Source organism: Cygnus atratus, chromosome 3, assembly GCF_013377495.2.
Source record: "Cygnus atratus isolate AKBS03 ecotype Queensland, Australia chromosome 3, CAtr_DNAZoo_HiC_assembly, whole genome shotgun sequence".
NCBI lineage: Eukaryota > Metazoa > Chordata > Aves > Anseriformes > Anatidae > Cygnus > Cygnus atratus.
This window is the reverse complement of record NC_066364.1, coordinates 97610453-97637071: the sequence shown is the minus strand read 5'-3', so window position 1 is coordinate 97637071 and position 26619 is coordinate 97610453. Positions and strand designations below refer to the sequence as shown.

Genomic DNA, 26619 nt, shown 5'->3' with positions numbered 1-26619 from the left:
TATCGCCAGCTGCTGTGGTACAGACAGAAGAACTGGTTGTAAATCTTAAATAAACTCCCTGCAGAAATGGCTAAGGCATGTCTGGAGACACTGTGGGAGCTGTCAAAGACCAGGTAAGAAGGAAGAGGCTTACCCTTCATTCCTGATTTTAAATACGTACTTTAGCAGTTTGGATATTGTGAATACCCAGAAGTCACAAAGCGCGATCTCCCAAATTGTCGTTTAAAACCGCTTTGTCTTTTATTTACTCTAACCACAAATACCCTTTTCACCTTGTGGGGAAGAATCTAAGGGTAGTACTTTGCTGAGGGACTCAGTTGCAGTTAATTCGCCCCTGGGCTCTTTCTGCCTGTCTTCCTGAGAGGGCGGCTGCTCCAGCGCCGGCCTGCCCGTGCCGGGTGACCCCTGGCAGCGCCTCAGCCTTCTTCTGGCCATGCTCTCCTCCTCAGAGGGGCGCCTTACCCCTCCTGCCCTCCTCGTAACGGATTTACCTCATACTAAAAGTAATAAAAAAAAAAAAAAAAGCAAGTTTGGGCAAGTCATTATTTTTCCAAGATCCGGCCCCAGTCGACCTCAGCTCATAGCCCACGCTCATTACCGCGCTCACGCTGTCGTGATACGGTTTCCGTCAGAAACACGCGGTCGTGACGGAAGACACCGCCTTACAGGTGACAGGACCCCCCCCACACACACCCTGCGGCGAAGCCCCCCCGGCCGCCTCCACCGCCGTCGCCAGCCAGCCCCGCGCCTCACACGCCAGGGCGGAGGGGAAGGGAGGGGAGGGGAGAGGAGGGGAGGGCGGCGGCAAGCCCGGCCGCTCGCAGCTCGCTCCGCCGCGAGCAGCAGGTGGAGGGCTCGCCGCCGGCGGCGGGGAGGGGGTGGGCGGAGGCCGGGCACGGCGCTGCGGGAGGCGGGACGGGCTCGGAGGAGCAGAGGGAGCCGCTGCGAGGGGCGCGGGGAGCGCCCGGCCGGAGGGGCCGTGGGTGAGACCTCGGGGCCGGGGCGGCGCGGAGGGGCTCCGCACCCCCGCGTCGTGCCTCCTCCCGGAGCGACGGCGGGCCCGGCCGGCTCTTTGTCCTGGGGCCGAGCATCCCCTCCCTTGTGCTGTCCGAGGGCGACGCACTCCGCCCTGCCGGCGGCGGAGGCGCGGACGCCCGTCTCCCCCCCGGGGGCTTGGGGGTCGCGGCTCTCCCGTGCCCGCAAGGGCGCCCCGGGGGGCTCTCCCCGCCATGGCCTTCACCTTCGCCGCCTTCTGCTACATGCTGTCGCTGGTCCTCTGCGCCGCCCTCATCTTCTTCGCCATCTGGCATGTGAGTACCCCGCGGGGGCCGCCAGCAGCGGCCCCAGCCCCGGGGGGGCCGTCGGGGGGCAGGCGGAGCGGGAGCAGGGGCGGGGGTCTCCGGCATGGGCAGGGCGGGCAGGGCCCCTGAGACCGCCGTGGGGGTATATACACGTGTATCTGTGTCTAGTTAAGTTTTTACAAACGTACATCAAGGGAAGTGCTTCCGTGATAGCTTATGAAGAATACGCTTGTTTGTGCTTCTGGGAAGTGCTCGCACCCTGAGCGCCGTGGTAGCGTTGTGCGTGTGGGGAACTTCTACGCCGCTGACTCTGCTTGGCATAAAGGTGCCCATGCACCCAGCATCAACCGTGCTAACGCCGGAGCTCTTCGAGGGACGTGCCTTTGTTGCCCAGGAACAGAGCGCTCTCAAGGAGAAGCCTCCACGTGTCTAGAGGTGAAGCAGATCTTTCCTTCAATAAGTACTACGCCAACAACTTTCTTAAAAGTCGTGTTTGAAGTTGAAACTTTGTCAGTCTTTGTGATGCGTGAACTGGTGTTTCGATTCCTTCATCACCAATTTCACTTGAAAGCAGTGGTGTTCATTCCATGCTGTATGCAGGGTGGCTATGATGGAAGTGTGTAACTTAAAATATGTTCGTTTCCACAATGATGAAATTATCCATATGCATAATTTAAAATTCTTTTATGTGGTTACATAGTGTGGAATTATTTACACGATGTCTTGTACGTCTTTGTGTATCACACAAAGAACTTTGTACTGTAAATATTCAGGGTGGAGCAGGATAAGCTGAAACAGAGCTCAACCAATCCAGGTTGGATGGCACTTCAAGCAACATGATCCAGTGGGCGTCATCCCTGCCCGTTGCAGGGGGGTTGGAGCTGGATGATCTTTAAGGTCCCTTCCAACCCAAACCATTCTATGATTCTGTGAATGCCTTTGCATTTCCTGATGGAATAAGATTGAAAAAAAAAAAAGAAGAAAAAAGAAAAAAAGAAAAAGCAACAACAAAAACTCCTTTAACTAACAAACAAGGAAGATAGAGAATTTATTTTTATTATAACATGAGTAAAGCTGCTAGCTTAGCTATATGTAAGCATGTTAGAGGTAGGAAGCAGTCAGCTGAGAGGATTCTTTGAAATCTAATTGTTCTGAACAGTTAATGGTGCAGTTACAAAATTTTTTTGTCGTTTCATTAATAAGAAAATGCAATGGTGATGTCGTGTACTGCAAAGACTGAAAAGGATCTCTAGGAGTCAGCTAGTGTACTCCCACTCTTTGGAAAAAAAAGGGTAGTACAGTTTAGATGATTACTCATGTTTCCTTCTTTGCTTTTTCACAAACCATAAGGTCTCCCAAAGGAATAATTCTGCAGATTCTTCAAACCAGTTAGAGTTAAAAAGTGTTTTCTAAGTGTTTGCTGAATCTCTTTCTACAAATTGCACTGTTATTTCTGTAATTGCTAACGCAATTTTAATATTTTTTATATATTTGAAGTCTGTTACTATGTTTCAGCAGTTGTCTTTTTCCTGGACTGAAGTTGTTGTTGGCTGAAGACATATGGTATGTCTAGCAAATGGTGCAAATTATTTTTCCATACATAAGTCAATGTAGTCACTGCAAATTTAGTGAAACATTTTTCAACTTTCAGTCTGTAAACCCATGGAGAGCAATCCATTATTTACAGAGATCTGTAAGAAGCAAAGAAGAAAAGAAACCCTTTGTCAATAGGCTTATGTGTATGGCGCATGTTTCTCACATCCATTGTAAAATTATTGAGGGATTGAAATTGAAAACGGCTGGAAACACCATTCTACTGTAACAGAGCAAGAATTGGTACTCCTGTTATAAATAGATAATCCTATTGAAGTGCATGGTTTGTGTGAAGGTCATAGAATAACAGATGGAACACCCTGCTAGAACAAATTTTCAAGCATACCTATTACAAAACAATTTCTATCGTCCTTTCTATAAGAACTGTTATAATTTGGTTCCTGATTTCTTCTTAAATGTAGTCTGACATGTAGTTTATGTATTGAGTCATAGGAGTTTCTTTTACCTTAAACATCTCATTGTGAAAATCTTCCCAAGAAACAAAACTCCTACTCCTTCCCAGCAACCAGATTTTCATCTTTATTTTTTGCTGTAATATATTTGCAAGGGACAGTTGACATATTTTAAATAGTTTCTCATAACGGCAGCAGAGGATTTAAAATATTACATTTTTCTGCTAAAATGCTTTTTCTTTCTTTTTAATGTTTTGTTACTAAAAGCAAAGTGCTGATTAATCTGAGCATCTCATCACATTGAAAGATTACAGGGTTCTAAGACTGAACTTGCATTTACATTTTGTATGTTATTTTAAAGGACGAGTATAAAATGCAACATTTGGACTTCATGTTGTTTGGACCAGAATCAGACTGAAATTTGGGCAGTTATTTGGAATGAATTAACAGTAGCTCAAATAAAATCTCATTTTCTTCCTACTCAGTAGTCAGATGGATTTTATAAGAGTGATAGTTTTTATTACTATAGATGTAATAGGTTCAATCAAAGCTTCTGTGGTATGGGAATTTCTTAAACGTTTGGATTGTTCAATGATCACATTACCTCCATCTGTAATGACACAACACTAAAAAATCATGTAGAAATGTATACTTTTGTGTCACTGTTGTGGAAAAGTGCTAGAGAATTTAGTAGAGAATGGTGATCTTTCTGCTTGGTTTCTTCTAACAATCCTGTGGAATTTAATAAAGCCTTACATTCCCATTACAGAATTATATAGGCTGTTTCAAACATTATATAGGCTGTTTCTGGTGTTTGGAGTAAACTTTGCATAACTCTATGAATTAGATGTTTCAAAATTTAATAAAACTTTTTCATCTGAGGTCTAAATGTGTTCAGTGTGTTTGAGTTCTCATAGGTACACAGTTTAGTAAAGTTGATTGTACTTGAAGCAATATTCGCCAGATGTGTATCAGTTAAATGAGATTGTCTTCAAAAGAAGTTAGCATCAAAATGCTAAGAAAACTTCAGTGAGCAAATATCTTGTGAGGGGGAAAAAAAAGATATACACACATAGAGATACTGCATGTGACTGTAAGCTGTTTCAGAAATGAAGTTTCTTTATTTAATAATGCACTTTATTTGCATTACTAGCTGTGGTATCATTTACATGTATATTGACCAAGGTGTCCTCTCTGTTGGACTAATACAGCTGAGCATATTTTGGTGGGGTCGTGTGGTACAGCTAACAGCAGGATTTGGTCTGTCAGCTGCATAATGACATATCTGCACCTGATTGTGCTGTAAACTCAAGGACAGAGTGTATGGCCTTCTTACTAAACATCATAGACACTTTGTTTTGCTATCTTCAGCTATTCTTGTTGTTCTTTATAAACAGCATTTTAATTACATAAACAGTTTTACTCCATTCCTAAACTATTTTAACTAAGATTTAGCATCCTGTTAACATTTAAGCGAGCCACGTCAGGTCTTTTTGAACTCCCAGTAAGATTTGACATACCATGTTCTTTTCTAGTATAGCTCCATTGATTTCAGTTATGTCTGAATTGAAGTTGACTGAAAGTGACCAAATTCTGGTTTATGTGTTGTCGCTTAATATAGGACATACTTGTACAAAGTCCTGCAGCACTATTATTCTCTACAAATACATTGTTTTGGGGTAATCTGACTACATGTAAGAGAGTCCTTCCCTTTCTTCATATTTTAAGATGAAATTATCTGTTTTGAGATTTGTTATTTTAAGGAAAGCTTTATGAAAAGAGCTTTTCAAAGTGTTCCATTTCATAACACCACAACAAAACAAAGTAGCAAGGACATTACTGTTTGAAAAATGAATTCAAATGGTGGACCATCTCTTTGAACTAATACTAGTGTATCTGTGAATGTGTGCAATTGCTTAATAAGCAGTAGTACTTAAGGATTGCCAGAAAGTATTAGGAGTATTAGGCCAGTGAAAAAATGAATGGTGCTGGCCTAAGGAGTTGTACCACATCAGCTGGGCTTATGCAGTTCTTCAATATAGTTGTGAATTCAATTGATTCTAGAAACAATTGTGTCACGGCAAGGGTAACGTGTGCTGAAATCTGTGATAGTTACTTAAATGTAATAATAAGAAGAGTAAAATAGCAGAGTATATATTTTTTGCTTTGTTTGTTTATCCTTTTGGAGTTTGAGGACAGTGTTAATGCTGATAAACTACCTTCATATGACTCTGTCCTGAATTAACAGTTACCAGATCACAGTTATATTTAAAACCAGTGGGAGGCAGTGACTGAAAAAAGTATTGTAGGCTAAGATGGACTTTTAGTTTTTAATTAGTTCCTTTTTTTTTGAGAATACCAAGGAAGGAAACCATTGGAAACTATGTGGTGTGCTGTTTCCTCTATTGGCTTTGTTTGTTATGTTTAGCAGATGGCTTAAATTTTCTGTTCATTGTTTCTCATTTACTAAGTGTGGATAATAGAACTGAACTCCAAGTACAGCATGACATCTTTTCACATATATCCCTAAAACGTCTTTGCTTTCCAACAGAAGGTACTATGTACGTAGAAGACATTGCAACTTCTGTTATTTTTCACTTTATGGTCCTGCTGATGTGGACTGTATTTTATCAGTACTCAATTTGCAGTAGTGTAGGTAGAAAAATTTGAAAGCTCTCCAAGAGTTACATAAATGGAATTTGGTGAATATTCAGTATCTATCTCACTTAGGCTTCCTCATAAAATTGTTAGCTTAATTTTTGATAAATTGTTTTTAAAGATAAGTAAAAAGCACACAAGATAATTATTTAAAGCTTGTGCTGATGGCAAATTCACTTGAGCAAAGCACTTTGGCCACAAACTGGTGGCTAGTATATCAGTTTTCTCTGTGTATCAGTAGCTTATTTTATCTGTAACTGTGGTTTGGAGGATAGCTGGCTGTTCTATCAGAGTCCAGTAAAAGAGCTGTAAGCTCACTTGAACCTGTACTTCTCTTCAGCAAAGGCTGCTGGTCAGCTCATTTTAACCTCCTTACAATACTTTAGATCCTGCCTTGAAAAGAAGGTAATTTCCTTACAGACTTGGTTGAGCTTGAATATTCTTTCAGTCATTGAAGTTCAGTTCTGTACTTTAATGAGTCATTAATTCAGTTTTCTGAGAATATCGGATGATTATGTGATTAAAAATAGAATGAAATTAAGGTTTGAGGAGCAGGAACACAAACACTGTTGTTACGTTATACATATTTCTTGAAGAATTTTTCTTCTCTATCTAAGCGACTGAGCACATTTACCCTGAAGGTTTCATAGTCATGACAGCTTAAGGAATAAGCCTGATGTGTCTGGCTATAACATAGCTTGACAGCTCTCTTACACGTTGCTTTCAGAAGTTAGTCACATTAATGCTGACAGACAGATACCAGGCCAGGCAGCTTAGGCTACTTAACAAAATATACTTTATGTATTGAAAAGTAAATATATTTCAGTTTGGTCGCCTTGTCATACTCAAGTATTAATTAAAAAATGGTATAAGTCTTTGGCTCTACCACAGATTTAAAAGCTGTAAAAAGATTAAAAAGGATCTCTCTATATACTGGAATTGTCATGATGAGATTTATTTGGAGAAAGGTTTTATATTGTAAATGGTTGCCACTGGTGTAACTCCAGATGCTTCACAAGTCACAGTGACTCCCTTATCTACGTACAATAAATTACTCTGTGGAGTCTTGTGCCTTCCTCCTTCAAAAATGTGCAGAGAACTGTTTCAATGTTATTTGGTTGTCACATATCCATTTTTTTTGTTTGTTTTTATTTGTTGTTAATCATAAGGTTAGTTGGAAAATCTACTTACTAAAGGGATTTTATCTCAAAATTGGCAAATAATATATTTGTAGTGCTTTTTTCAATTGCTATGCTTGTTGATAAGCATGGCAATATAGCTGTCATATTTCATCAGACTGTGAGTGCCACTCTCTTGATTGAGTCTGAGGCATGAGGTTTTAGCTCTTATTACATACATTTGTATATTCAGTCACCAAATACTATGTTCATTCACCCTTAAAATTCAACATTCAGACTTCTGGCTGAGTTGCTTCCCTTGCTCCCTTCACCCCTCCCAGCATGAATGTCCTTCTATCAGAATGTTTTTCAGAAAGAAGAGGAGGAAGCTGAGCAGAGAATGAGAATCTAGATATCTCTTTGACCCATTCCTCTTCTTCAGTGTCTCTGACATGCAGTTCATTTATAATCAGTGTTGTTGCTGACAGCTAGTGGTGACTCCACCAGGCAAACAAACTGTGTCTCACAGAAATTAAAAGCAGGGGATACTGAGGGACTTACTGGTTTGTAGGTTGGTGGTTTTGAAAACACATCCACTTTCTGTGGAAACAAAGAGTCTTTCCAATATGAAACAAGTAAGTACTGTTGTTGTTATTGCCATTCTTCAAAGGGATAGTCACCTAAAGTCACAGGACAGAGTCTGTTCATGAGGTAAAAGCAGACAAATGTCAAATAGTATTTTATTTACAAGATTAACTTGTTCCAGTGTTTTACAGTTGGAAATTCCGTTATTTTTTTTTTATTATTCATGGCCATGATGCTATTCAGAGAGCAAGATGCAATTTTATTAACAGGATGGTTCCTGTGTTCCTTGGGTAATAATTACACCTTCAGAAATGTTCCCTTCCTGTTCAAAGAAACAGTATCAACTCATAAAAAGATCTAGATTGGGAGAGACTTAGGAAATCACCTAGTCACATCTCTTCTTCAAGGCAGGCCTAATTTCAAAGTTAGGCCAGGCTGCTCAAGTCCTTGCCTGGTTGAGTTGTGAATTCCTCTGCAGACAGAGACTCCTCAGCTTTTCCAGGAGCCTGTTCCAGTACTTGACCACTCTCACTGTGAACATATATTTTATTACACACATTTGGAACTTCTGTGGGTGCAACTTCTGACTTTTGTCTCTCGGTCTCGTGGTGCACACCCCTGAGAAAACCTTTGTGCTGACTTCTGTCAAACCCACCCCAGGAAACTGAACACAGTAATTTAATCTCCTACCCCACAGCCAAAACCACTTCCCTCAGTCTCTCCTTGTGCACCCAACCTTCTTTTGTCCACCAGAATGGCCAGATCCTTTTCAGCTGGGTTGCTGGCAGGCTGTAATGTTATGTGTGGATAGTGTGTCCCAGGAACAGGACTTTGCAGTTGCCTTGGTTGACCATCATGAGGCTTTCACTGGCCCATTCGTCCAGCTTGTCAAGGCCACTCTGAGTGGCATCTGTAGCCTCCAGTGTGTCAACTGATCCTCCCCAGCATGGTGTCCCCTGCAAATTTGCTCCATCTGTCTCTCATCTTCCAAGTCATCAACGCAGATGTCAAACAAGACTTGATGCAGTATTGATCCCTGAGTAGCTCCAATCGTAGCTGGGCAGCCCTAACGGCAGACATTAAACCAGTGACTACTACTGTTTCAGCCTGATGGTGTAGCCAGTTTTTCACCTTGTAATCTGCCTATCCTTTCCCTATCTCCCCTGTCTGGGTACAAAATTTTTCTGCTGGGACACAGCATCTCCATCTTGCTTAGTGTTTCACTGTGTGCCCATGAAAACTCAAAGGAACATCAATGCACCTTGTCGTAGCAGGACAAGGGTCTGTATATTTTTCTTCACTTCCCATTGAAAAAAAAATGTTACTGTATAAAGCAAGGATTTATTTTAGGAATGTTGTAAAAATTTATATTAAAAGGCACTGGAAAATCACAAAACATTTATAATGGAAGCAGGTTTTCTCTTTAAGATACTGAAGGACTGCTGAACTTGCACCTACCACTTTGATAAAGTGAGCACATGAAGCAGAACGTAGAGGAGATGAAAAAATGATGCCTTCAAGGAGTTGTTCCATAGAACATTGCCTGGAGCTCCTCCCTTATGCAATACATCATAAAGTACTTTTGGATTGGTTGTGGGTCCTTTTGTATTTCTAAGTTTTTGGAGGCTGTGTCATATTCTAGCTATCAGAGCTAGATTTTATTTTTTTTAATAGAGCTGGAAAACTAAGCACGTCATGGGAGTAACTGGAGTCCAATAACTAGGAAGATCTACAGTAAAATGGTGAGAATTAGTAAGTTATAGTCTTTGTAATTATCTGATAACAGTTGCTGTGCAAGTGCCAGGCATTGTTGATAAAGCGCCATTTTTTTGTTGTAATGACATTTGATTTTTGAATGCATTTAAATGCCAGCCATCTTTATGCTATGAGTCACTGTTTCAAGTGTTTGATTGTTTAGTCAATCTTCTGTTGCATTATTATTTTATTCTGTTAAGAGTTCTTGCTAAAGTTATTTGTATCACCATGTAAATATAAACTGGTTTGTACATTCATAGAATGGGTATTTATAAGCAAGCATAATGAAGGCTCCATGAAGATCAATTCGACCAAAAATTAATCAAAAACATGTGCTTCAGAGTTGGTCTGCTATTACCTAAACACTATTAGATCCTTTAGAAAATTGATTTGTTGATTTTTTTTAAGTGGCATGTGTGTTTGGATCTATGCTGAAATCTGTCCTTATCCTTAGTCATGCTCTTATAATTAAACTAGTCAGTTTCATAGGAAGGTATGTGAACAGATGAGGCAAGATAATAGTGTTGCTGTTTGATTATTTTACTCTCAATGCTTGATCCTTCTTACTGGCTGCTGTATCCCTTCCTCTCACCTTATTTCTGCAAAAACAACTGCATTACTACTGCATCCCTTCCCCATGCCTTATTTCTGCAATCACAAACACGTGTCTGGTATGTGTGTCTGAGCTTCAGTTACTTCCTTTAGGTTCTGCCTGGCCTCTTTGTGGGAAAGAAAATCTGGGGAGATCTTGAACCTGGTCATTCCTACCTGATGCCACCTGCTTGAAAACCTCTTATTCTCTTGTCCTGCCTCTTGGTGGTCTAGCTGGGCTTCTGCTGTGCCATTTGCAGGCAGGAAATGCAGATCATCAGCACTTCTGCCTGCTACCCCATAATAGGCTCCTTTCTGAGACAGCATTGGTAGGACCCCATGGTTGAGTAGGTAATGGTTAAGAAAAATGGTGTGGGAAGAAGGAAAGTGGGACTAAGGGAAGTAGGACTCAAGGGAGAAAAATATGAAGGAAAGATCAAAAGAGGGTATATGTATGACTAATAGACAAAAAGAAGGATGATTGAAAATGCAAAATTCTTGCTTGGGGAACAATTATTTGAGAAGAGAAGGCTGGCTGAATCCAGAAGGTATGGTTGAATTCAGATGGTGGACATTTTTGGGCAGCCCGTGTAATGAGTCTTCTGTGTGGGTACGGTGTAATACATGACATGCTTGAACAGATTTATTAGCGACAGAACCCAGGTGTGCTTCTGCACTTTGTGGGTTTTGGTGAATGTACATAAACCACTGCTGGTGAGAATGGAGAACATGACAGAGGGAAAAGAGGTAGCAGCAGCAATGTGAAACCTGTGAGGAAATGCAAGAGAACTCAACATAAGGAGTGGGGGAAGATACTTCTCCCAAACAACAATTTTTGCACAATAAATTGACACCATTGAGGAGAAAATTGACCTGAAAAAGAGTGCATGTAACAAAACAAAAATCTCAAAATGATGATTTGTAAACATATATATGAATCTTTGAAAATTAAGTAATATAATACGTTGGGGTGGGATGGTAAGATTGGAAACTTGCTAGAGACAGCAGTAGCCGACTCACAAGTCTCTCATTTATTACTTTCATCTTACTTATATTGAAACAAAAATCTTGTCTTTTGATCTCATTCTCTTACCTCCTCCTTTGGAGCAAATATTTTTTCTAGTTGTATCTATTCTGGTGTATTGTTCCATCTGTTTACTACCCTTTCCCTAAAATTATTCTGCAGAAACATCCTGTTTATTCCTAGCTTTATGATTATCAGCTTTGTGCTGTTAACTAATAGAAAATGTGCTTCAGTTCCTTTCAAGAATAATTTATGAAGCAGAGCTTTGTGACTTTAACATGTCTGTATCTTTTTACTTCCATTTTCCCCATGCTGTAGGTTTGATAAGAATAAAAAGGCAAGTGAAAACATTGCATGGGAGCACATTACATTTAAGGTGGGGTAGATGACAAGTGATTTGTAATTTTGAGGAAAAACAGAAGAATACTTCCTCTCATATCTATAGTTAGCCAGTTATAGTCTCCAGCCAGAATTAACACACTATCGGTCCAATGTGACCAGGCTACCAACCTTCCTTTTAGCTTACCTTTCTGGCCAACCTTGTGTATCAAGCCTTTCACCAACCCATGTCTAGCCAGTTCTGGTTTGGTGTGGAGAAAGCTGGGTAGTGCAGAATTTAGCCTATACATGTAGAAGATGTACAAAGCTCTAGTATTGAATCAGTGACATAGAGGTAGTGAGCAATACATCTTAGTTATTTCATTTTTTATTGCACTTCCTTAGCTGGTGTGGCGTTTAGCGTAAAGAGAAGCAAGGGCAAAGTAGAGCTCTGTCTCTTGTGTTGAAAGATGAGTTCTCCAGTTTCTCTAGAGCCTGGATATAAAATTATGCTGTTTTCTTCTCACCTTGGTTGTTTGAGAGGTCTGGGAATCCACTCTGTAACAGATTGTTTTTCAAGATAGGCCAATCTAACATATCGACTTAGTGCCTAACTAACAAGTGACAACACTCCTGACATGACATGTCAATTTGTTGTTGGTGATGCTAACAGATCTTTGGGTTTTTGGTGCTGAACTGAAGAATCAGAATGGTTAGATTCTAATATGTTTAAGGGGTTTTGATCTTGTTACCTAAATGGAAAAAACTGGTTGCTTTAGAAAGTCCATGTGAAATACTCCATTGCGTGTAGAAGGAGGAGAACATATGCAGAGCAGAATATTAGCGGCCTGCTTGCATTGAAAGCACAAGGAGTGTGGAAGATTAGTATTCAGTTCCCTTTGCCACAGAGAGTCAACCTGTGTTTCCCAGAGCCTACAAAGGTGCTCACATTTTGGGCTCTTTGGGCTGGTGGGGGAAACATTGTCCTGATGATAGGATTCTCCTTTAACTTTTTGTTGGTAGAAGACAATGCATACAACCGTTTGGAAATGCCAACATCAGATGTGCTATTCAGACCCTGACATTAGCTTCCTGACAGACCCATAAACTCTCCAGAGACAGGTGTCCTGCTAGGTGCAGTGGTCTTGCATTGCATAAAACTCTTGTATAGAAAAGTGAGAGTATGTCTCTTGCCTCAATAATCCCTTCAACAAAATGTGTATTTATGCACTGTAGCAAGATACCAGCAGTGGAATTAACACTGTTTCAAAAAAAAAAAATTCAAAAAAAGACTGATGGTTCGGGTGCTCTTGTGAGAGATAGAAGACATGAATTTTAAGTCAATTCAGGCAGATTTTTTTCAACCATGGAGAATGTAATTTAACTTAAGTAATACATTTCCAGGTACAAATACATGTAAGCTTTTTTTTTTTTTCCTTTTTTTTTTTCTCAGAACAATGTGGTGTATTGATCAGTTTTGAAATTAATTGAAAATTTTTGTTTGTTCATTTTTGCTTAATATTATTAACAATATTTTTTGTCCCTTAAAAAATATCAAGAGTTGCATTTCATTCACAGAATACTGCTGCTTTCTGAACTGTTTTTTTTCTTTTGCTTTGTGTTTCACTGTACTAAAAGCAGTACCAAAGTTTTAAAAGGAATGAATTGTGACAAAATAATGAAATCATAGAGGGGGTGGGGGAAACATGGCACTTTTCACCTTAAAAATTCCTCCTCCACTTGAGGTCTGTTCTGAAACGTGTTCTAGCTGCAGGGAGCAAAACTATTAGCCTATTCAGAAACAGGCTCTGTACAGCTGTATTAGCATCATCTCTCCTGTACGGCTTGCTTGCTTGTCTTTCTCTTAACGAACTGCAGTTTATCTGCACAAAGCTTTTTTTTTTTTTTTTTCCTGTCTGAATTTCAGCTGGTCTAGACTGAAAGTCAGGGAGTGGATGTACAGTTGTGATACAAGCACAGGTAATCTTTGAACTCTGTAAGTGGGTAATAGGTGGAACTTCTTTCTCCTTCCTGAATGTGAGAGGGTTGGCACATCTCAGTTTCAGGATAGCAGGGGAACATATTTCAGTGATTGTGATGAGAAAGTGAAATCTGTGTCCAGAATCCTGTTGTTAGACAGTAAAACTGTTTCTCCTTGCAGTTGAATGAGGTGATTTTAAAACACCCATTTCATAGCAGTTGTAGAAATCTGTCAATAGATGCTTATCAAATCATCCTTCTGGGAACATCACGTTCCCAACAGAATTTTGCAGCTGCTGAGGTGTTTTTTTTTTTTCCCCGGTGGTTTTGTCAAAACTAATAACAACAACTGTATTCTTAACATTCAGAAATGAGGTTTACTTTTTCAAATTATTGTCTGCAGGGTTGCCATTATAATAGCCAGTAATGCACTGAGATAGTAACTTTCCATTCAAAGTACTCAAAACTGCACAGTATGCTTGTATTCTTGAAGATAAATTTCCATCTTTTTCACAACGTCGTTGGAGTTTTTCTTTCTTTTACTAATACATGGACTTTCGAGTGACTGCTAAATGATTATTCTTAGTGGTTTCTCTGCACCTCTGTGCATGCTTGGAAATCTGACTTGGCATAACTGAAACAATACTACTACTTTTGTCCATCTATATGGTTTTTAGTTTTTGTCCATCCACACAGTTTTTGTTTGTGCAGGGGAATACAGTGGTGTGACTATACAAATGCAGACTAGGATATCTGTGCATGTGCTCTCGGCAGGAGAGCCTTCTATGGATTTTTATCAATATTTAATTAGTATAGTTGTGGTGGTTTTACTTAGGTGGGCAGCTGAGCTCCACCACAACTGCTCTCTCACTCCCCCTCCTCAAAGAGAAAGGGGGAGAAAAATATGATGAAAAGCGCTCAAGGGTTGAGATAAGGGCAGGGAGATCACTCAACAATTATTGCGAAGGGCAAAACAGACTCAGCATAGGGAGATTAATGCAATTTATTAGCTATTACTAACAAGCTAGAGAAGAAACAAAGAAAAGAAACTAAAAACAACTTCCCCCCATCCACCCTCTTCCACCTCCTCCCCCTGACTGACGCAAAGGAATGGGGGCTGCGGTCAGTCCCTGACGCTTCATCTCCGCCGCTCCTTCCCGGTCGCTCTCTGCCCCTGCTCCACTGTGGGGTCCCCACCACGGGATGCCGTCCTTCCCGAACTAATCCCCTGTGGGCTTCCCACAGGTAGCAGCTCTTCAAGAACTGCTCCCACACGGCTCCGTACCACGGGGTCCATCCATCCCCCAGGAGCAAACTGCTCCAGCACGGGTCCCCCACGTGCGGCAGCTCCCCCCAGACCCCCTGCTCCTGCGTGGGCTCCTCTCCACGGGCTGCAGCTCTGGCCCGGGGCCTGCTCCTGCGGGGGCTCTCCATAGGCCACAGCCTCCTGCAGTCCACATCCACCTGCTCCACCGGGGGCTCCTCCACGGGGGGGCTGCAGCGTGGAGATCTGCTCCATGTGGGACCCATGGGCTGCAGGGGGACAGCCTGCTCCACCAGGGGCCTCTCCACAGGCCGCAGGGGAACTGCTGCTGCATGCCTGGAGCACCTCCTGCCCTCCTGCTGCACTGACCTGGGGTTCTGCAGGGCTGCTTCTCACTCCTCTCTCTCCCAGCTGCTGTTGTGCAGCAGTTTTTTTTCCCTTTCTTAAATATGTTCTCACAGAGGTGCAAACAACATCCCATATTGGCTCACCTCTGGGCAGCAGTGAGTCCCTTTGGAGCCAGCTGAAACTGGCTCTTATCTACCATGGGGCAGCTTCTGGATTCTTCTCACTGAAGCCACCCCTGAAGCCCCCTGCTACCAAAACCTTGCCACATAAACCCACTAAAATAATATAATCGTATCTCTATATTTCCATAGGTAGATGGGAAAGCCTTTTGAATTGTGTTTGTGGAATAGAGACTGCATGTTTTTAATTTTACATATAGGAATTTCTATTGGAAAAGACTTAGGATCTGGCTTAAATACTTCAGAAGTTGCAGTAAGATTTTAATGACTGTTAAGTTATCTTAAACATCCAGTTAGACCTTAAATAGTTTAAGTTGTATTGGCCTAAATGTAATACTGCCTTACTAATGAAATTTCAATAAAAAGATGAAAACTGGTTGCTCAGTTTATATTTGTGCAGCCCTGGATGGAGCCACAAGAGCTTTGTTTGCATTAGCAATGTGTTCAGATTTCTGCATGGAGAGCTGTTTAATAGTAGCAGCATATGAAATTCAAGTTAAGTAGAGCAAAGAAATGCCATACGATTATTACTGCTAAATCTGACGAATAGAACAATTTTCTACCCTTGAGTGATTTAAAACCCTTTGCAATCTTAATCTAGAAAGGCACTGCTTAAAGCAATGCAGTGCTATAGAGATGAATGACAGTATAATAATCAGCCAGAAATGCATAGTTTCACTTCTCATATGTTATTAGTCCACTGACAGTATTCTTTGTTTCCCCAATCATTTGATGTGGTGCAGAAATCTGAAGGCTGTTTCTTCTGCCATTGTTTCTGTAAATCACGTAACTTCCAAGTTTCATTTTTCCCCTTGTATTAAAAATGGAAACGATACTTTCCTAGCATTTGTTAAGGCCTTCACCGCCTTGCAGGAAGATTTATTACTGCAAAGGATTATTATTATCATTTATTTTTACTGATAAATGTGGTGAATCAGTAAGTGTAACATTCAGAAAAATAAATACTTTTGGGGAGAGGTATAGGAAGAAAGGATTGCCTTTCATCTCACTTTCCTCTCTGCACTTTGCTTGGCTGGAGCATTAAAATTCTCATCAAAACCAACATTTCAGGTGGAGTGGTCTGGCAAGCTACTGAGCTACATGGGCAGATACGATGAAAACGAAGACTTGAGCTTTTATTTTTTTTAAAGATATTGATATTTAACAAAAGAAACAAGCGAAGAATAAAACAAGCAAATTCTTTAACAAGCAAAGAATAAAATATGAAGGAAAAAAAAAAGATAAAATTATTTGACTTTTGAGGCACGTTACCTGTCCGTTCACGCAATTTTGAATAATCATTTTAAGAAACTGCATTCTGTAACTCTCTATTAAAGGTGAGAAGAGCTCTTCATAATAACTGAAAGTCAGGAAGGTGGTTTCCACTAAAATTATACTTGACAATGCAAAGATCACTACAAGTTATTTTGCTTTATGTCCTGTCTGTGCTTCATTAATCATGTAATTGCAACTTCCAGAGAGATATAAGACTCACTTTAAATAAAATTAAGGTGCAGATGTGTGCCAATATGGGAACTTAAAATAGCCGGTGGGTTTGTAGCTGAGATCATACAGAGAATGGCAGGGAACTAAATCATATGAGATAATATTGAGACATTGACTGAAATGCCCATCTGGCTAATGGGGAAGTGCTGTTACAAATATGAGAGCTCTTGCTGTGCTTCAGAGATAAGCAGTTAAAAACAGTCAAATAAAGGAAAGGTTGTCATGAATAAGCAAGTATTAAAGGTTTATTCTTTGGTACTAACATGCAATTTGGAGTTATATATCACCTATTTGGATAATATATCTGTGTAAAATTACAACATTAGTAATATCTAAGCTTAACAATCTTTTTTTTCTTTCTTCTTAATTTATCCAGTACATTTTAAAGGTGTACATGTTTAAACTTACACAGATTTTGTAGAATTCTGCCTACTACAAAAAGACACAAGTGATGCATTGTTTGTGCCTGTCACTGGCAGCTAAAGCTGCACTCTGAAAGCTTGTTCTACAAACTAGGAAGGCAATATATATTAGCTCCATTACTAGATTCCTTGTCTGAAGTACAAACCGTGAAGTACAAATAGTGTAGGCATTTGGCCTGTGGGGCTTTCCCTGTTCTCCTGAATCTGAGCTGCTGTCTAAAGAATCAGACTTCAGCATATCTTTGGGTGTCTTTATCCTTAAATAAGGGATACTGAAGTCCATAAATAGCAGTGGTGTTATATGTCAATATAAAACTCTTTCCAATTTCTAAATGATGTATTGAATTCTGTTACTAATTCAAAAGCTATACTGACTTTTGAGACTGTTCCTGCACCTGCCGTATGTAAATTCCTGCAATGTGGTTTTGATGCAGGAATAGAAAGCAGGGCTGCATCAGGTCTCTCCGCTCAAGCAGTTTCTAATCAAATTAAAGCTGTTAAGATCAACACCAAGTTGGGCAGGACTGTTGATCTGCTCAAGGGCAGGAGGGCTCTGCGGAGGGATCTGGATAGGCTGGACTGATGGGCCGAGGCCAACTGTATGAATTTTAACAAGGCTAAGTACTGGGTCGTGCACTTGGGGCACAACAACCCCATGCAGCACTACAGGCTTGGGGCAGAGTGGCTGGAAAGCTGTGCAGAGGAAAAGGATCTGGGGGTGCTGATTGATGCTCGCCTGAACGTGAGCCGGCAGTGTGCCCAGGTGGCCCAGAAGGCCAATGGCATCCTGGCTTGTTTCAGAAATAGTGTGGGCAACAGGACCAGGGAGGTGATTGTCCTCCTGTATTCGGCTCTGGTGAGGCTGCACCTCAAGTACTGTGTTCAGTTTTGGTCCCCTCACTACAAGAAGGACATTGAGGCCCTGGAACGTGTCCAGAGAAGGGCTACGAAGCTGGTGAGGGGTCTCAAGAACAAGTCTTATGAGGAGTGGCTGAGGGAACTGGGGTTATTTAGCCTGGAGAGAAGGAGGCTCAGGGGAGACCTTATTGCTCTCTACAACTACCTGAAAGGAGGTTGTATCAAGCTGGGGGTTGGTCTCTTCTCCCAAGCAACAAGTGATAGGACTGGAGGAAATGGCCTCAAGTTGCTCCAGGGGAGGTTTAGGTTGGATATCAGGAAAAATTTCTTCACTGAAGGGGTTGTGAGACATTGGAACAGGCTGCCCAGGGAAGTAGCTGAGTCACCATCCCTGGTAGTATTCAAACGACATGTAGATGCAGTGCTGAGGCAGGGTTTAGTGGTAGACCTGGCAGTGCTAGATTAGTGGTTGGACTTGATCCTAGAGGTCTTTTTCTAGGACCTCTAGAGAATCAAACCTGTATGATTCTATGATTCTAAGATGCAGTCATATGTGTATCAATGAGCAGCTTTTCTTGTCTTTTTTTGCCACAGCCTGACTTGCAAGGTGGATTTCTCTGCCTTATGAAGCATCTTCAGATTAAATTCCTGCTGCGCTTCTCTGTTAGGGACACCTCTTCCTCTTGGGATTCAGCCATAGACACACAGTTATTTTTGGAGTCAGTCCCTGCTTACATCAGCAATGGGAGAGTGTGATGTCCCTTCACCCAGAGAGTGCTTAGCCTACTGGATAGCCATGTGAAGCCTGAAAAAGGAACTTTATTTCAACATTTTTAATTTCTCTGCCACTTGTTATTGTGCTACCACACAGTTCATGGCCCTTTTCTCTTGTTCATAAGGACCTTCCTTCTTATCATTGCTCTTAGAAGTGAGGGGTTAATAATACGGGGATAATTAGACATGTAACTTTTGTATAAAGGCTGTTACAGAAATTTGTCAGGAAAGAGGTTTTGACTTATCCAAAAAAAAGGGATTGATTAGATTTAGTTTCTATCAGGCAGGTGTCAGGACAAAAAGCTCCAGGTATCCAAGAGTTAATTCATTCATTTAAGGAGAAACTTGAAGTAGAGATACGGTGCCAATGTCACTTAGCTCTGTTATTAATTCTTATTCTTGTGCAAGTACTGTAATGTACAAGATTTGCATGCATATGAGTGGGTTTGTATGAATGTCAGCTAGCATGAGCTGCGATGGAGTTTTCTGCTGAATTGAAGAGCAGTGTCTTTGGAATCATGCCAGTTTTGATGTAAGTTCCTTCAAAAATAAAACTTTCTCATTTTACTAAGTAGCTGTTGTAATGAAGCAGTCTTGGCAACTGTTTGTGTTATTTGTGAACAAATTTAATTTAGGAGAAGGTTCCCAGCTTTCACAGCAGATTTGGAAATGGTCTTCCAAAAGGAACAGTGAAAGAAGAAACCATATGCCTCCTCCCTGTTTTTAAAATAAACTTGGTGTATTTATCACTTGTATTTTATTGTGGTGTCTGCAGAAGTAGGGGGTTGAACTTGATGGCCCAGGATGTCCACTCCAGTACTTTTTCCTGGATTCTGTTTTGAGAATTAAGTGCTAATAAATTAATAATATTTACAATCATTACTGTTTCAGTGTAGTACAAATGAGATACTTTGATCTAGAAAATAAGATAAAAGATTTCAGTCTCTACTAAGTAGTGTGCTTGCTTTAAAATAAATACAATAGAAAATTGAACTATGCCATATAATCTATTTTTTCTAAAACCAAAATAAATTTCAAAGCAAATATGTAATTTTGGAACAAGAATTTTCTTTTTGTCTTACGTCTGAAATTTCTTTGAGGATTAGTTTATTGGAAATATTGGAAATGCTTGTTCTTCTGACCGTGAGAAAATATGTAATTTTGAAAACTCAGATATATACACTTAGACATCTTTTTACTAAAAATGAGGATCCCGTTGCTTGTGCTAGTTAATAAAATGCAACTGTGCAGGATCATTGATAGATGCTCTTTCTTTATGAAATAGGAGATTAAAATAGACCTAAAACATTTCCCTGGAAGTTTGTATGGTTTCTGACTTCCATGTCTTGGTCAAACTGGGTTATGTTTTACTTTCTGCTGCCTTAAATCCTCCAGTCCTGCAGTTTGTTCTCTAAACTGTTTATATTATACTGATATTGATTGTCACATACAGCTGTATGCTCCCCAGCCCCTGAGTGTGTAACTAGTAATTAGTGAACCTGTGCTATAATATGTTTTGGATATCCAGTATATTGAAATTTTTGTTTGCAAAGAACTGTTGATCTATTGTAGATCTTTTTACACCCAAAAAGATGTCTACTGGAGGAAATGTATGAGAATAGCTTTCTAATGTGTAACACCGCACAACTCCAGCATTTTAAAGTCAATATGTTTTAGTGTCTGGCTTGCTGAAATAGAGTTTACTATAGGTAAAACTGTATGAATGGTGAATAATTCTGTGCTCTTCCAGTGGGTCATAGACTGAGCTTGTGAACCTGAACACAATGCAATTCTGACACTTGCCAAAAAGCTGAAATTCTTGTTCAGATTCATTTAATGTCATGATAAGAATTAGGTGGCAAGCATTGCCCTCTGTTTACAACTTTGTCAATGTCACCACTCTGTGCATCTCCCTATGGGCTCCCATGCCCCATGAGATCAAGACAGTGACAATTTCATCTCTTTCTGAATTGTTAACTGTCTGACACTCATACATTTTGTCTGTTGCTGCTTTTGGTCAACAAAATCCAACAAAGTAGCTCACCCAGCTTGTACCAACATAGTTTTAGTTTAAACATGATTAAGGTTCAACACAGTAAATATGTCTATACAGCAGTTGATGGGCAGGCATGAAGTGAATATAAGCACAGCATGCTCCTAAACCTGTCTGTTTGCTGTCCATGTGCTGACTCACAGACAGCCTGGGAACTGCCTGTATGGGTGCTGTGAAAGCAGAGCAGAGGGGTGGACAACCAATTTGAATAAGCTATTAAAGACAGTTTCTTCAGGATAGGATTGGCAGGGTGGTAGCAAGGAAGCATATGTTAAGTGTTACTGTTCTGTTCTGTGGTTAGTGTGGTTGTCATCAAGTTCTGTTTTATTTTAACTTTTCTAAGATACCAATAAGCAATAATTTCCCGCTTCTTTGCTGTCACTGAATTGAAACACACAGCAACCCTACCCACTAGCCCCAAATATCGCATTCTAGATTAAAATATATTTCTGTAAGAGCTCGGTGATTTCAAATTGAGAGGTCATAAATCCATTCCTGCCATTAATAGGTGAACATTTTCAGTCTGACGTGTGTATAAATGTAGAAAGATAACAAAATTCAGGTTCAATCGTATGTGAGTACTTCATCGTTCAAAGCTGTTGTCTGGAGAGATGAGAACAGAGAGTGCAAGTAATGGAGGCGCATTTTTATAAATATCACTGCAGTAGTAGGTATACTGAAACATACGATGTCATCACAATCTCATCTGTTGAGTGTGTACTTAAACTGGGCAAACTCCTTGTTGATTTACACTTGTAGCTATGAGATTTCCAGATGGTGTGAATCACCAGAGAATGCGACCATTGATTTTATAAACCTTTAGTTCTATTAGTTGGGTAACACTCACAAGTACATTTCTGTCAACAGAAAGAAGTGCAGCTAGGCAGTGGTAGAACAAACTTCCTGTGATGTTTTGAAGTATGGGATCATAGAGAAAATTATACAAGTCAAAAGGTAAATCAGCATCCATTGCTCATTCAGTCCTTGTCCCCTTTTTACAGCAATGATAAAAACTGTTGGTAAACATGATACAATTTGTTATGTGATGTAGGTCTGCAAATAAACAGATAACCAGTTTGGGGAGGTTGTTTTATTTAGGAACCCCAAGGGGAAAAAAAACAAAACCAACCATCCATCCATCCAAAAAATAAAAATAAAAAAAATCAAATGGTCCTTACTCTCTTTCTAGAAAGCTGTGTACAACATTACTATTTACTAATATAAGTAAATTTCTCTTCTGTGTGATATCAGTCCCTGGTGTATGTTTCTGAAGTGCTATCCATTTGGCTTTCTGCTTAGAGTCGTGACTAGGGGCTTGTCATTTTTCTTTGGAACAGTCTGCTCGTTGTCTGGCCTTTGGAGAGATGGGGTCACTGATATCCACATGTATGTATGTTTTGCAGTCTTTATTGCCACACTGGATCAAATTAGTTTGAATAACAAAAAGATACTGAATGGTTTATAAAATGCATTTATTTACAAAGGCTTAATGATTGGCTGTCCCTGACTGGGACCTATTACATTGTTTGCCTTGGAATGAACTGTTCTGTAAAGATACCGATGAGTGTGACATTTTCTGGAGTGGAATGGACCTTGAACACACTTGAATGCTGTTCCAGAGCATTCAGCATTTCTGATGGGCTAATGTATGGGAAGCAGGTAGCTATACTGTATCCAGAGGAAATGTAAGAGGACAGCAGATTGTTTCTTTGGAGTATGGCCAGAAGTCTGCACTTCCTGTGAAAGCACTGTGAAATACTTGATAGTATACTTTTTGTTTTTGTTTTTGTTTTTCTCTGTAAGAAAAAATGGCAACTCCAGCCACATAATTCCCTAGAGCATTAAACTGCTACACAAGGTTAGTTATAATTGAAAGAGGAAGATGTTTCCTCACAGATTATGTAAAGCACAGCCCACCCTTATCTGCAGTAATACAATACTGTTTTTTGCTCAGTTGTTGCTCAGTACTGTACAGTGAGCAACCACCAATCTTAATACTCTACAGCTTTGTTTCCGTCATGTCTTATCTCCACTTTTAGAATTCCAGCACAAGAGGGAAATTGAAAAACCCAACCAACCACCACCAACAAAAAAAATTGGGAGGTTTCTTTATATTCATTCTAATTGGAGCCTTCATAATATTACAATTCCAAGCTTTTCACTGCTACTGAGAAACAGAAATTCACTTTCTCATGAATGAAAGGAGATATCTTCATGTAAGCACTGGATTTCCAGTCCTTTGGATTTAACAAAATGCAAACTATTATGGAACCTTTATGGAGATGAAATGTTAAGAGTTTGAGAGGATTTATTTCTGTCCACCTCCTTCCAGAGAGATGCTGAAACTTTTGCTGAAGAAACTTTCCTCCCATCCTGTGTGCTTGATACAAGTCCTCAGTCTATTTCTTGCAGCGTAACAGAAATCTATCTTAAAATTGTTGTAACTGGTAGTCATTCCAAGAGGACGCCTGTGAGACTATTGTATTTAGACCTGCTGTTTACATGAAAACAATGTGCTTAACTGTTTCAGACTCATTTCAGTGCACTTATATATTATGCCATCACAACGCAAAATTAACTGCTTGGTAGCAAATAAGGGGATGAAGCTGCAACAGGGGAGATTGAGGCTGGATGTTAGGAAAAGGTTCTTCACTGAGAGGGTGGTTGGGCATTGGAACAGGCTCCCCAGGGAAGCAGTCATGGCACCAAGCCTGACAGAATTCAAGAAGCATTTGGACAATGCTCTCAGACATACTGTCTGATTTTGGGTGGTCCTGTGTGGAGCCAGAAGTTGGACTTGATGATCTTTGTGGGTCCCTTACAACTCAAGATATTCTATGAAATAAAGAGTAGGTTATTTTTGTCTACAGAGCTGGGGATGCTGGGGGAGAGAAGGATAGGGAAAGAGAGAGATGAGGAAATCTAAATGTGTAGTATATTTGAGGCTAATCTCTTTTCCAAACTGTTGTTTAGGATTTCTCCAAGGCTTCTCTTAGCTGCATTAGCTGGCTCAACAGAGCCCTACATTAATGGTTCTGTCTTTCAAAGTGACCTAATTCTTCTCCGTCTAAATGTGTTCCAGTGTTATCCTCAAACCTTTGTGTTCAGTGAATCTTTAAAGGCTTTCCTGGTCTTCCCTTGGAATAGGGTCCTTCTCATGATTCCAAAATTTCCAGTTCTCCAAGTTATTGTCTCATACCAGTCTTCACTGTGTCATGAGCTGGCTCCGTACTGGCTGATGTTTCATTATTATCTCAAACTCCTTATTGCTGTTACTGACTACCAAAAGGAATAGCACATCAAATTCACTCTTTTATTATTATTATTATTATTATTTCAAGGAAATTTCAGCTCATTTCTGTGTTTGTAACACCTGCTATTATTGTACATTATTAAAAAAAAAGTTGTCACTCAAAGCTCCTAACAGTTTTCTATCTTTAAGCCACATCTGTAAGTACTGGTGCAGTTAGACAAAGAGAATTTAAGGGAGATGCGCAGGATCCCAAGATAAATCAGTGAACAGGGTCAGCTCTCTTACCTGTTACAAGAACATCCTTCTTCCTTTATATTGATGCAGCCAGTGCTGACGTTGATATCCAATTATGAACACAACCATGTGTCTGACTTGCATGGTCTTTACCCTCTTAACAATTGACCCATTCCTTATTCCCAACCTTGTCCCTCACAGTTGTACTGTAACCCTCTCACAATCTGTTATTTGCTCTTTCACCTTTGTCTAAACAGCTCATTGCAGACCTAATCCCTAACTTGTGGAGATACTGCATCCATGGGGAGAAACACTTCACTTCTAATCATGTCTTTATAGTTCCATTGGTTTATTCTGGCACTTTGACTTGTCATGGTTGAATAAATTGAATTTTGTAGTGTGCTCTTAGAAAATGCCACACTCTTGATTTTAAATGTGCTTCAGCATGATGAATGCAGCACTAGAGTGCGATGCAGAGTAGTGGTTAGATTTGTGGATTGAAGCTCTAGGTTTTATCCTCAAACCTCTCAGCAGATTATTAGCTGAATCATTTTTAGACTTCCTGTTTTGTATGCATTTCATACCTGTAAAATGAACATGTTTTAACTATACAGCAGGTCTGTGTTGATACCCACTCGGTTACTGTTTGAACAGTGAGGCAGCAGGTATGCTGTAATACGTCACAGAATGGCTGTTGCACTCATACACTAATTACCTGACTACTACCTTGTACTCCCCTCATATTTTTACTGGGTACAAATACTTTCCTGGGTTGTAAATTGTCGGATGAGGAATCACTTTCATTGTGTGTTTATGTAGTCCCTATCACCATGAGCTTTCGTTCCTTGAGTGAAGCCATCAGAATCAAAGGTATTGCTAGAATACAAACATAAAATGAAGTTAAGAACATGGTTTGAGGTCTTTGAATGAAATATGCTGAGAGCTATTACAGCTGTTTTATTTCCAAGAAAACGCCATCAAACTTTATTATTTTTATGGGCAATTTTATCTGCTGTGCTTTAAAAGCAGGCAATAATTACCAGTGTATCTAAATCCATCAGCTGATGAATGAAACTAAAGGACCTGAGCAAAAGATCTGTCTCCATTAATGATATCTGAGGCAAATGTTCTAAGATCCGCTGGAATTTAGGAAGGGCACGTTTTGCTCTAGAGTAGTTTACCTTTTGAGGAGTACACTTGAAAACAAATAGCAGCTTAATTCTGAATTAATATCTGAAGTAGGTTTAACAACTTCTAAAAAAGGATCTGTTGTGCATGCATTAAACCTGGAGTAGCGCATCTGATGCATCTCTGTGTATTAGGCAGCTAGTGACTATTTCCATCAAGCCTGGAGATGTATTTGTGAAATAGTTTTACATCTTCTGAAAGTTCGAGAAAGAATTCCAGCTGATGGGAAGGAAGAAACCTGGAAAACAACAATGCTGAAAGGGCTACAGATGTGGTTTTACAGAAAGACAGAAGGATTAACGGATTCCAGTTTCATATTTAGAAGTATCCCATATTTTGTTTTAACTGTTTCTGAAAGGAGTGTATTAGGAAGTTAGGTTCCCTAATTTTCTCAGGAAATGGAAGGAAGGGAGGCAACACATCTAACTAACCTCTAGCAGAAAAATAAGCATTTGTATTAACGTTCATTACAATGTTTGAAAAATTTGTTTTTCAGATAATTGCCTTTGATGAGCTACGGACAGACTTCAAAAGCCCTATAGATCAATGCAACCCAGTCCACGCAGTAAGTACAACCAATGATGTGCTAAGCAGCAGCTACTAAAGATGGGTAGGTGCACTGAGCTATCAGTGAAAGTATGAGTGTGGAAGGGAATGTAAAGCCTGTTGTGAAGACAGTTGTAGTTTGGAAAATTGATTTATTGGGCTAGTTTTAGGAAAACAGATGCTTTTTATGCTAATAGCTTTCCTTTTTGCTGAAGAAGGCAGAAAAAAAATATTTGGAAGTTCAAAAATTGAAGGATATATAATGTGATGCTAAAGCTTTTTTTTTTTTTTTTTGATTCTGTGGCACCACTTTTCCTTTTTAAAATCATTTGCTTTCTCTGCTTTCAAGTATAGGTTAACATTCTTCTCCAATACTGTCCATATTGACCAGTCAAAAGCTTTGAAGGGATTTGATAAGAGGTGCATTCCTAGATCCTAGATCTCCCTGTACCCTATCAGGGCCATAAATTCTCCTGTGCTTGAACAGTAAATAACACACTTTGTTGCATCTGCTATGGGAAAGGTGAAATATCACCATACGACTGTAAGCTCAGTTTTACCTAGTGAACCAAAATGCAACCCAGATTTAAGCATATGAAAATTCTTATTTCAATGAAAGCTGTAATCTAGAGTGATTTAGCTAACCACAGTTAAACAT

The 26619-nt window shown here is 40.0% G+C and overlaps 1 protein-coding gene across 2 annotated transcripts in view; it reads left to right on the top strand.

The window, feature by feature from the left end:
- The first annotated feature begins 1229 nt into the window (after positions 1-1229).
- The window catches only part of CNIH3 (cornichon family AMPA receptor auxiliary protein 3), a 46524-nt gene continuing 21134 nt past the window's right edge, over positions 1230-26619 (top strand). For both annotated transcript variants that reach the window (XM_035560101.1, XM_035560092.1), the window contains exons 1-2: positions 1230-1310; positions 25912-25980. In XM_035560101.1, the coding sequence (XP_035415994.1) occupies positions 1230-1310; positions 25912-25980 (150 nt within the window). The remainder of the gene's footprint in view (positions 1311-25911; positions 25981-26619) is intronic.